General features: G+C 47.7%; 1 protein-coding gene across 1 annotated transcript; it reads right to left on the bottom strand.

The window, feature by feature from the left end:
- Nucleotides 1-2,340: 2,340 nt before the first annotated feature.
- Nucleotides 2,341-8,918, bottom strand: LOC119435889 ((3R)-3-hydroxyacyl-CoA dehydrogenase). Its single transcript, XM_037702587.2, has 3 exons — nucleotides 8,706-8,918; nucleotides 4,296-4,492; nucleotides 2,341-3,144 (listed from the first exon to the last, which is right to left on the bottom strand). Exons 1-3 carry the CDS (start codon nucleotides 8,890-8,892, stop codon nucleotides 2,920-2,922), a joined length of 609 nt encoding a protein of 202 aa, XP_037558515.1. The 5' UTR covers nucleotides 8,893-8,918; the 3' UTR covers nucleotides 2,341-2,919.
- Nucleotides 8,919-12,266: the final 3,348 nt, after the last annotated feature.

Consider the following 12,266-nt stretch of genomic DNA (forward strand, 5'->3'; position numbering starts at 1 on the left):
AAGTCGTCGCCGTGCGCCGTATGCTGTATGCACGAATGACGCACCTACAGCGCGCGAGGGACGCGCGCTTTCGCGGAGAGCGAACGCACGGCGGAGAGCAAATGCGACGTCTCCGTTGCGCGAAAGGCCGGGGGAGGGGGGGTTGAAGTGAGGGACGGCAGGCGCCATTGTGCTCCGGAACAAACTGCGCATTTAACGGACTGGCGCAAGGGAATCTGGCGATTCAATCTCGCGCGTGAAAGGAGGAAAGTGGGAAGGCAGCGCGGGAGTACACTCTAGCGATAGACCGCACAAACCTTCGCTCGCTGCTGCGGCCGCGCTTGCTCATGCCAGCATTTTGACAGCGGTTGTCTGCGGTCATCGAGTGTGATCTATTCATGTTTGCTTGTGTGCGCTGTCACCATACTTGCTAATTCAGTTATAAGCGAATGTGTCCAAGTTTATACAGCCGATAAAACTACTGTCCTTACTATATAGCTCTCTACTGATTTGCTATCGCAACTGATGCTTCACTTTTCGGGTGAAACTGCGAATTTTTTTGTCCGGTGCTCGCGTCAGCTAACGGCTGATGTGAATATAGCGTGATGTATTTCCTGTTGCCAGTTTTCGCCGAGTGTCCGCTCTTGTTGAATTTATTTGTCTATGCCAAGGTGGTCGAATTTAATTCGGAGCCTTAACTTCGTCGTGTCTCGAAGAACTTACGCTATCCCATACGCATTACTTTCGACACAATGATCAGATCGACAATGATAAATCGACACAATGATCAGAAAAGCAGGCGATGGCTCTGTCGATAAGTACGTCCCACAGAACGCCTACTACGACTAGGAGGGCACAATACGGCCGAGGAGTTGACCGAGGCAATACATCCAGCCAGCGAACGAGGTTGGCGGTCACGGAAACGGGGAGGTCCATCCTCTCACGCCAGGCGCTCTCTGCCGCACTCAGCCACCCGCCGCTTCAGATTGTTAGCTTACCCCATGCCATCCGGAGCAACATCACCGTATACCTCCCCTACCTCGCAACATGCACCCAGTGCATCCCGCGCAGCAAAGGGAGGCCCGGGCCCGGGCCATAGACAAGCAATATGGGAGTCAACTCTCTACAGCCTACACGGATGAGGTGTCTTATCCCGGACGAGCAGCCACAACAGCCACCGTAATCGTGAACAAAGAACAATTGAGCAGCATTTCGTTCCCCAGAAACAATCCCGTCCAAGCCGAGGAGGCGGCCATAGCCCTCGCGCTCTCCCAAACAGAGGATGAAGTCACAGTGACCGACTCTCAACAGGCGTGTCGCAGCTTCACTAATGGCAGATTTCATACCAACACGTCCAGAATCATCAGTCAAAAGCCGCCAACGAGATCAGACAGTTAGTTGCCAGTGGTTCATGATCTTGAAGCAAGCTTTGACCAGCGCGAAGAAAACGAGGCGAAAGGCGAGGAACACGAAGAAACACAGATGAGTGCTGACTTCTGTTTATTTTGAGCGTCCGAGCAATATTTATACCCTAGCTTTAGCAAAAGTTCTAAGAAAACTTAACAGGAATTCAATCTCTGCGATATTGCATTGTTACAATAGGCTAAAGAAACTATCTAAAGATGTTGTCTCCTTATCAAGCAGTAACAGTGACGGTGTACTGATGCATTTATGCTTCGCTTTAGTTATGTAGTATTCGCGGTGTTCCACGTCTTGCACAAAATCTTTTGAAGGCCATGAGGAAAGCGTTTGTAGTAAGTCCAACCACATGCTCAAGGTGAATTGCTGTATACCAACTAGGACTCCGCCGAAGAGAGGCCACTATGCTTTATCGCTTATGGCTAGGGGTGGTATTCACGAAATATTATTCATTTCTCATTGGAATGGCCGACAACGCTTTTTGCAATGCCTGTCTTTGCGAGGAGACGCTAGAACACATTCTATGCGACTGTCCTGAATATAATGTTCCGAGGCAGTCCCTGGCGTCCGTTCTAGCGCACCTTGACAATGAACCAATGTCAGCTGAAACAATTCTCACATGTCGTTGACAGAAGACATCGCAGCTGAAGGCGACGAAGGGACTGCTTAGGTTTTTATAAGAAACGGGCTTGGACAAGCGGCTGTGACAGTGATGTCACGTACCACGCAAGAGTGACGGACTGTGACTGACGATATGTGTGCTGTGCTATGTTCTCGCTCTCTCTCCTCCCCATCTTTCATTCCCCCCCATCCCGCTCCCATGTGTAGGGTAGTAAACCGGTGCTGCTAAACTGGTTAACCTCCCTGCCTTTCCTTCTTTTCCTTCTCCACTCTTTCCTTCCTTCCTTCCTTTCTATAATCTCTCTCTCTCTCTCTGTTTTATCTGTGGCTCGCTTCAGGAATTTTGCTTTTTTCCAGTTGTGGCTTGCACCCGCCTCTTTTGCAATGGCAACCCATGTGACCGCCTATATTGCTGCACACAGCCATTCGGTGCTCGCGTACTCTATTGTTGAAACACCGGCCTGTCTGCCCAATTTTCCCGAAATCAGAGCTACAGAAATTGTTTCCCCTTCCAAAGTCGGTGGTTAAGTAGAAATGTGTCTGCGATAGAGACAATAGTTGGAAGGCACATAGCCTGTGTTTTTGGCCTAAAGTCACATGAAAACTACATTTTCAACTGCATTTTCAAAATAAGTTGTCCCTGCGGTGCTACAAGTGCGACGTCGTCGTAGCGAAAGTTCTTTCAGTGTCGGTCACCAAACATTCCACAATTCTCACTGTCACATGTGAAGACCACCAGTGACATCGAGGGCTGCTCCAGTAACGAATGAGCTCTCCGCCTCGTCGCACAGAAACCGGATGGTTCTGGCAATCTCCTCGGGTCGGGCTGCCCTGCCGAGGGGCGTGCAGGCGGCCACGTGGGCGCGGTCCTTGTCGTTCACGTCGGCTGTCATGGCGGTGTCAGGTGAAGCCCGGCAGCACCACGTTGCAGCGGATGCCGTGCGGCGCCAGCTCGAGCGCCGCCGTCTTCGTGAAGGCCACGACGGCTGCCTTAGACGCGGCATAGGCGCACTGTCGGCTCAAACCCGTCCGAGCCACGATGCTGGACACCGTCACCACGGCACCGTTCCGCACGCCCCGAGATAGCATCTCGCTGGCTGCTGCTTGCACCGTCAAGAACGTGCCCTGCGCACAAAATCGCGCACGGATTAGTTATTAATTTAAATATGACTGGTAATTGCGTGCGAGCATTGTAAAAGACCAGATACTGTCCATTAAAACTGCTTAAAGGCTATTTCATTTTGGAGCTCAGCTCTTATACACACGTTCCTGCGGCAAGCGATGGCGTCGTTCCTCAGGCATCCTCGTAACAAAAAAAATTATAGGAAAGTGGAGTAATAGGGTATGGGGGGCGAAAGCGTGAGAAGAAAAGCGTAGTGCCGAGCAAGACGGGCTCTGTGGCGACGATGGCTACGAGATGGCGCCAGAGTAGCGCACGTCGTCTGTTCACCGATGACGCCACCGATACCATAAATGGAAACAAAGCACTGCATGAGCCGAGGTCTGTCTGCGGCGGCCGCTGCAAATCGCGACCACACGTCACCCACGCGCTGCGTCTCGCGATCTCCCCGATAAGCGAAGCAGTCGCGCCACACTTCGCTCCGTTCGCAACGTGCCGCACGATTGTCCGCGCCAGCCAATATATCGCAAAATGAAAACACGTATACAGTTTCAAGGTTTCACACGTATACACGTACAATTTCGCATTAGGGAGTATCGTAATCGTGAATTTTTCTTCTTTTTTGTCGAAACTGATATCTCCGTAACGAATAAATAGAGAATTCCGTCGGAGTTTTGTTGCTTGACGAATTTTTGCTTGACGAGGTTTATTGCTTGACGAGTTTTATTGCTGCATGCCATTACTTATAGTTCTGTACCACCCACCGTTATGCATACCTCTACCAAGTCATCGTCGTCCCTCATACCATCTTTTATTACCCTTTCTCAACTTCTCCAGTGCAGATAGAGTAGCAAACCGGAATGCGCAAGGTTTGGCCTACTCCTCTGTCTTCCTTCAAGCAAGCTCTCCCTTGTTGTTGGTTTTGATTAATATCGTTATTTATTGTTACAATACCCGTTCTATGAATCGGCTGACACGAGGTAACGGATAGTTCAAATAAAGATGGCTGAGAGGGCCTCGACTGCTTGCTAATACTCGCTGTTCATTCGTACTTTCATTTTATGAATCGCTCTAGCAAGTCAAGTGCTGTGCAGAGTGTCTAGTCCAGAGATAAGGCGTATTGCGCATGACTAATGGGTTGACAACTACGGTGTACCTTTAGATTAATGGACATAACTCGGTCGAAGGCCTCGGGCTTCGTGTCGACGAGGCTGTCAATGTTCTTGACTCCGGCGCAACAAACAACGATGCTCACTGCTGGCAGGCCCGGCGAGTCTCGTATACGACTGAAGAGGGACTTAACTGATGCCTCGCTACTGACGTCGACCTGCAAGGCCACGTGTCGCCCAGCTCCTGTGGAAATGAAATACATTTCAGAATGTTAAAAACCCTTTTCAAAAAACTTCCACCTCCATTCCACCCTGTGAAAGTGTATGTACAGCGAAGCTGTTGCCGACTATAGTTGCTGTATACGACGTATGCTACCCTTGGGGAGCAGAGTTGCGCACCTGATTGAACGCGCCGCTCGCGCCCCTATTCGCCAAATCTGGTCACATGCGCAAAAAGCATCCTTTTGAGGGAAAGCTAACTTCACGGCTGCGCCTCCATCATAGAGATTCTATGGCCTGCATTGCCGCCCGCCGCGCCACCTGGCCTTGGCGGAATGAAGGAGCAAGCACACTCGGCAGCTGAGCCGCGCCGTATCCAGCATTCAAGAGGAGTGGCTTTTCTGCTTAACACGGATGCGTCGGTGGGCAAGACGGCGGACCTATACGCAACTCTGCTCCCGTAGGGAGGATATACAGTCACTCTATTGTGGACTAGACCCCCTCGTTAATGTAGGGTCCACGACCTCGGTCGCTCCCTTTCCGTTGGTGCTTCGATGACGCTGTGCACGTTCGCGGCGTCCATACGCTTGCGCGTAAACCGCGTTCACGAAGTGAGCGTCACTGTAATTTTACAGCGCAGCTGTGTGTCGCTAGCCGATTCGTCCTGTACGCCGAAAACTATCATCATCAGCAAGGGCTCGAGCGTCGTCGTCTTCTTCCACAGCTGGCTTGTTGGCGCCCCTCGGCGCGAACCGCGCGAACGCGCTCATGCCGCTGCTCCCGCGTTCGTCGTCGTCGACTTCTTCCACAGCTTGCTCCGTTGCCACTCGTCATTCCAGCGTAGAATTTCACTTCTCTTCGGTCGTCGTAATGGAGAGGCCGCATTTACGGTGGCATAAGCCATTGCTTAAGGGGGTATGAGCCATTCATTGTCTTACGGGACGGACACATTTAATTTTGAAGCAATTTATTTTTGAAGAATCGCAAGCGGCAATGTGACAACGGCGGACTGCGGGCATATATACTGTCAGTGACGTCGTTCTCTCCATCGCAGCCGAACGTGTGTGTAACCTCATTAAGAAACACAAAGACGTAACCGATAATTGAGAAAGACTTTAATGAACCATCGCGATTAACCCAGTGATAAACACCGAGGCCGCAGGTTTCAGTTTCGCTGGTTAACCATCTGTATGGAGTGCTTGGGCGATGATTTTTTTTTAACAGTCTTGCCCTGATGTCGATTACGGTCGCAGCACACTCTGCGCTGACCGATACAACGGACAGAGCGTCCATTCATCTAGGAACGAAACATCGTGTGCACACGTTCATCACGCGCGCACGCAGGTGTGCCGGAGTGCAGCATATATCCTCATTCTAGTAGACCCTCCGCCCGGCGCGAGTGCGTTATTGAACAAATTCAATTTCTCAAAGTAAAGTGCGTCACAATTTGTAAAGTACGACTTACACACAACCTGCAAACATGATAGCATCGGACTGTAATTTGAACATACGAGTAAATGTAATTCTGTTACGTGGAAACTCATTATTACACTAGCTCTGGAGTCTAAAATTTTTCTTTGTCGACGCGACGGTGTACACGCACGGACGCAGAAAATTTGCCGGGGTAGCCATATACAGCTTCGCTGTAAAAGATGTACATCAACTTCTTCCTCACAGCGCAAATTCCTTTGAGGCCGTCATGTTGAAATATAGGTAGTTAATGGCCAAGTTTCAAGCAACACTGGCTAGCGTGAGGCACAAGCATGAGACGCCATCGTATATGCCTGTTGAACACTGCATCGCAACCAATGCACTTCGTATCTTTTAACTCCGCCTCAAAGGCACTGCCGCGATGATACGCACGTATTCTGTATGTAGCGGTAATAGCGTCTGCAGGATGTGATCACGAGGTTACGATACATCATGCTGCATCTAATTTTTGCCCCTATCACTTATTGTGTACTATGGTGAAATACTCTTTTTGCAAAGAAGTTGATTGTGGCTTTGGGGGCCGCCTATTGGGAGGTATTCAGCCTACTGCGGATCATATATGCAAGACATGCCAATGTGGCATAGGCGCTTATGATTCCCCAAAAATTGGAACTCTTTTATGTTTCTTTGTTTGTGTTATAGCCTGACGTTGTTAACTCGCAATCTTTGTATCGTGACATCACCGCACGTGATTTCCCTTTCCCGAGCCGCCGCTATAAAAAGGCCAGGATCAAGCAATAAAACGTTCACTATCACGGCGATCTGCGTACTGTCGTTATGGTCTGGCCACCCTTGGTCACTGCTTGGAATAGAGCGGTATAGCAGTTGTTTGTTTGTTTGTTTGTTTGTTTGTTTGTTTGTTTGTTTGTTGTTTGTTTGTTTGTTTGTTTGTTGTTTGTTTGTTTGTTTGTTTGTTTGTTTGTTTGTTGTTTGTTTGTTTGTTTGTTTGTTTTGTTTGTTTGTTTGTTTGTTTGTTGTTGTTTGTTTGTTTGTTTGTTTGTTTGTTTGTTTGTTTGTTTGTTTGTTTGTTGTTTGTTTGTTTGTTGTTTGTTTGTTTGTTTGTTTGTTTGTTTGTTTGTTTGTTTGTTTGTTTGTTTTGTTGTTTGTTGTTTGTTTGTTTGTTGTTGTTGTTGTTTGTTTGTTTGTTTGTTTGTTTGTTTGTTTGTTTGTTTGTTTGTTGTTTGGTTGTTTGTTTGTTGTTCGTATTGTGCATTTTGGTAAGTCTGTCTTGTGTAAGTGATACACCTAGCATGCCACAATTTCAACCTTATTACAGGCGGAAATTCGCAATCGTTTTTAAACGTATCGATGTTGTCATTTCGTGATTGACTGATGGCAGTAATGGTCTACTTTGTTGTCTGAAAAGCATAGCCTAACAACGTCTCTGTGGCATGTAATCGTGGGGCTGCATTCAACGCGAGACAAACATTATGCGTCTTTGATGAGGTCACGTATATTTCTGCTCTCAACTTTCCCCTGAAAGTAGACCATTTGGGTCACTGGCTTTATCCATTTCTATGAATTCGTTCACTCGCGACACTGATAGCTTCGTGGGACGCGCCGAATACCTCTATGCGAAACAGCAATGCGATGAGCCCGAATGTCACACGTTATCTTGACAACTGACTGCGCCCATGTGTGCCGAGATGTACGAGCAATGGATGGCCAATAATCCAGATGTCACTGTTTGAGCAAAACGCGTGGTCCCAGTGATCCACAACTTCGTTTGTGACAACGACTATACTGATTTTTCGCAATAACCAGGTGCTTGGGGCAAAGCTACATTTGTCTTCAGCCCCTCGCGAACGAAATAGATATGCTCCTATAAGCCGCGTGTTTCTTGTAAAGAAACAGCTTGTTACAGCTTGTTTCTTGTAAAGACAGCTTGTACTCGTCTCCTTGTCTGCTTGTACTCAAACATACACTCTCTAGCTACGCTGCACACCTCATAGCTTGTGACGCATGATGATGGTGGTCTATACGTGTCTGAATAAACATATGTTAGGAATGAACGCTGTCACGGCTTTTTCAAGAGCCCTCATCCACTCTTCCAACGATTGAAGACTGGATAAACCAACGCTGAAACATTGCCTAACAAGTATGCACGCAGTATTTTTTAAGAGGATATGTTTATAGCTTATCTATCAAACGAGACTTGAACCAATTGAGCGGTTAAAATATTTATTCCATATTTACCGATAAATCGGTGAATTACTCAGCTGCACAGTCGTAGTTATAAAACTATAAACGTGCGCCTCGCTCTAGCATCGCATAACACGGGCTGCTCTGAGAGCAGCGAAATTGGAAAGCAGACAACAGGCGCAAACTACCCACAAGAATCACTAGAGGTGTTTCGCTTCAGTTCTTTCTTTGGGTACTCCTTTTCAATTTCTCACGTGCGTATCAACCGGTCTGAACAAGCAAGATTCTACCAAATAGAAAATCCGTAATAATTTATATTAAACAATTTAGTAAATTAGTGTCTATATGTAGAAAAACACAGTTTTTGGTCGTGTTAACTTCGAGCGGTGCGGTATTTTAAATTTCCGCTCCCGAAAAGTGAATGAGTCTCAAGCTATGAATAACTGATAAACAACTAAATGGCGAGCGGGTAAGATAGCAGTCGACAAAGAGGCGGAAAGATCAAAATTTTTGGTGAAGATGAAGTTACCGTCTTTCTATAGACTGCAGAAACAAACTTTTGCGACACTAGTGGCTAACGCAGTTGGCCTCCTCGCCTTTCTCACCCCCATAAAGCCTGGACACGGTCCCGTAGGCAGCGTCCTGGTTGCAGTCGGCGGCCACCACCCGGGCTCCGTCCGCTGCAAGAGCCTCGCACACAGAGCGTCCGATGCCACTTCCAGCTCCGGTCACCAAGGCTGTACGGTTCTCCAGCTTCGGCACCGGGGGCAGCGCAGGGGAAATCGGACACATGTTTCTTGCTGAACTGATTTGATGTAAATTAACCAAAGCGTAACAAAATGTTATTACTGGGTAAGCAACCAAAGTGAATATGGAGAGGCCGATACACAGAAACACTGTAAGTAACAAGTTACGAACCATCGTTATGTGCCTCAGATAGGCTGAGCCGAAGTTTTACAGCTGAACCTATCTTCATCAACAACTTTAGTGTGGCTGTTTTACGTTATTTGAGGAGTGATGTCACGTGCATTCACTGATGCCGGCCCCAGAATGCGAAGAATTACGAAGAAAGCAATAAGCGCTGGAGAATTGCCAGCACAATCTTTAGCATTGCCGCCATCGCCAGAGATGGCTCATGGTGTCACTTAATTAGCCACTTAAAACAAACCCTCTAAGGATGACAAAGCTGCCTTTGACAAAGAAGAGGCTCATCTTTCGAAACATTTGACAACCTATTTGAGGCGTTTGGCCCCGGTTCATTCCTTTTTGCTCCTGGCAATATAGTCAGAGATAGCTGCAGGAACCCTATAGGCGTAAATCTTGCGGGGACCATCTTCTGTTTTTGGCTTCCCATCCGGCGTGGAGCGAAAATAATTAGTAGCAACTAACCTTAGCAATGTTCAGATATTAACAGCGGAGCTGTTTAAGCCGGCCGTAAGTCCGTGACGCGTAAACAGAAAATGTGGGCCGATCCTGGCGGCGTGCAGAAAGGGTCCAAGCGCAATGGCACATACCCCTGTGAACTAGCGAAGCTGAGCCTGGGTAAGTCTAGCTAAGCATGGTTGGGACTATTTAAGCTTAGTCATTCATCTATATTCAATTAATTTCTAATCGATAATCAATCAAGAATCAATAAATTCGGAAAAATGCTGGGGATGACTTGGTAGTGCTTAGCCTAACCCAAATACGTGGCCGATACCTTGGGATAGCCAATCGATAGCCAATCAATAGCTAATCGATAATCAATCAATACTCAATATATTCCAGAAAATGCTGGGGATGCCTTGGTAGTGCTTAGCCTAGCCCAAAAGCCAGGACTAGCTAGGTGCCCATCAGCTCCGCTGTCTCTTTAGCATTACGCCTCCAGTGCAAGCTACGCAAACCTTGTTTTTTTTTTTTTTTTTTTTTAATAACGTATTTGAGACTGCTCCTTCGTTCATTTGATGTCCCTCTGCAAAGTGCGCTTTGTTGTCAATAAAATGCGCGGCAAACGTCACGTCACAGTACCATTGGTCCCTGACGAGCGTTATGTGCTTTATGTGCATCAACAGTCACCTAATCACTGGGCTATATCCTGTGACTCAAAGGCAGCCCTGCTTCACTCTTATCGGCTCTGCGTCGCGGCCCACACGAACAATTGGTGGCAGAGGTGAGATTACACTATACCATGAAGCGATGGGCAGACGCCACGATATAGTATTTCAGTGGCTACCTGGGCACTACAACATCACCGGCAATGAAAGTGCCGACAAAGCTGCCCGCGAGGCACATGGAGAACGTGAAAACACATCAAACCATTGTCGAGAACGGATACAGCGTGACATCTCAGTGGCCTTTCCCATGTTATCACTCCAAGAAAATGGAATACACCATAGTTCACCAACCGGCGCCATTGAACCACATATGAAATTACAACTTTTACCCGGTTTTACTCGACGAGATCAAACGTTGCTGTGCCACCTGCGACTATGAGTATCTTTCACGAACGCCTACTCAATCCTAAATGGAATGGCGGACAGTGCCAACTGCAGCACATGCGGTGTTGAAGAAACGATCAAACGTCTCCTGTGTGACAGCCCAACATACGAAGATGAGATGATTTACCTTCGGGCAGCTTTAGGGGACTTACATGACAGTCCTTTCACACAAGAGGAAGTTCTTGGGACCGTGGCCTCGTGCGTCTGCTATGTACAAAGCCACAAAAGCGCCGCTGCACTTCTTGAAATGCACCAGCCTATGTGATCACTTATTATTGACTCAGCGATGAACGCTTGATTGTGTGTATACCAGTGCAAATTGTGAACGTCTCTCTTCATTCTCATCTTTCAATCCCCTTTCCCCAGTGCGGGCTAGCCTACCGGAATCAGCCTGGTTAACCTCACTGCCTTTCCCTTATGACTTCCCTCTCTCTCTCCCTACCTGTCTCTCTATCTCTCTCTCTCTCTCTCTCTCTCTCTCTCTTGAGTGAAACACTTGGTCGAATGAGCCCGCGAGGAATGAGATGCGATAGCCCCTTGCCCATACACAGCGCGGTTTCCGACAATCTAGATCTGCGAAGTTGTCTCTTCACGTTCAAAATGGGTATATACAAAACAACTTTGCATTAACGCTACCCGAGCCGCAACAGCACGTAAGACCCGCTACTGTGGCGGCTAGCCGTGCAATGCGCCTCAGATTTTATGGCACTGCTTCCGCACACCACATTCTCTATCCACCTCCCGATCCCTCAGCTCTAAGCCCACTGCCGAGTGGCTGACCACAACCGCTTCATTCCAAGACCAAAGGTACAGCTTTTCTCAAAAGTATAAGGCCACTGCGCGCCTTCACCATGTACGTATGTCGTTCTGTTGTATGATGTAGTTTATGTGGCGCTCCTGACACACCAGACCTCTGTATGCTGAGTACGCGAGTTCTTTTCCTTCTGCGGACCGCTGGAACTTATGGCATATTACGGGAACATTCTTAAACAGCCTGCAACTAGCCATGTGGTCGGAAGCAACGTAGTTCGTATGCTCTTGACAAAGAGCGTACCTTGCGGTCCTCATCGGCGACGCGCTGGAAAACCCTAAAATTTAGCCCCTGCAGACTGAGGGCCTCGACATCCTAATCACCTTTCCTGCTCTAAAGTGTTTTCTCTCTCTCTCTCCTCTCTCTCTCTCTCTCTCTCTCTCTCTCTCTCTCTCTCTCTCTCTCTCACTATCTCCTTGTTGCCCAGCACTACTGTTGAAGTCGGACGTGGCAGAAACATTTTTCTTCATTGCGATATCAATTATTCGGACACTCCTGGTGAGTTTTCGCCGTCGTCGTTGTCATCGGAGTTAGTATATGGTTGTCCATATTGATTCTTCGATATGCTAGATAGATGCTATATTCTTGAAACACGAACGTTTCTCTGACTAGGCTTTTATCGTCTTGACTGATTGATTCGCCAGAATTTTGGTAATTTTAGAGCGCAAAGAACAGTCATAAAACATTTAATTTGCGGTGTTTGTCTTTAATACTAAACCATTAAAAATGCAAAAGGATATTTATGGTCAAGATCTCTAAGTGACGAAACTTCACTGGTATTGGCGCCAATACTCTTTACGGATCAAATATTTCACTGGGCGTTGTATTGCCGATGTGTCTTATCCAGTCTCATATCGTGCTGCGTGCGACGACTGCGA

The sequence above is a fragment of the Dermacentor silvarum genome, unplaced genomic scaffold (genome assembly GCF_013339745.2).
Source record: "Dermacentor silvarum isolate Dsil-2018 unplaced genomic scaffold, BIME_Dsil_1.4 Seq99, whole genome shotgun sequence".
Lineage (NCBI taxonomy): Eukaryota > Metazoa > Arthropoda > Arachnida > Ixodida > Ixodidae > Dermacentor > Dermacentor silvarum.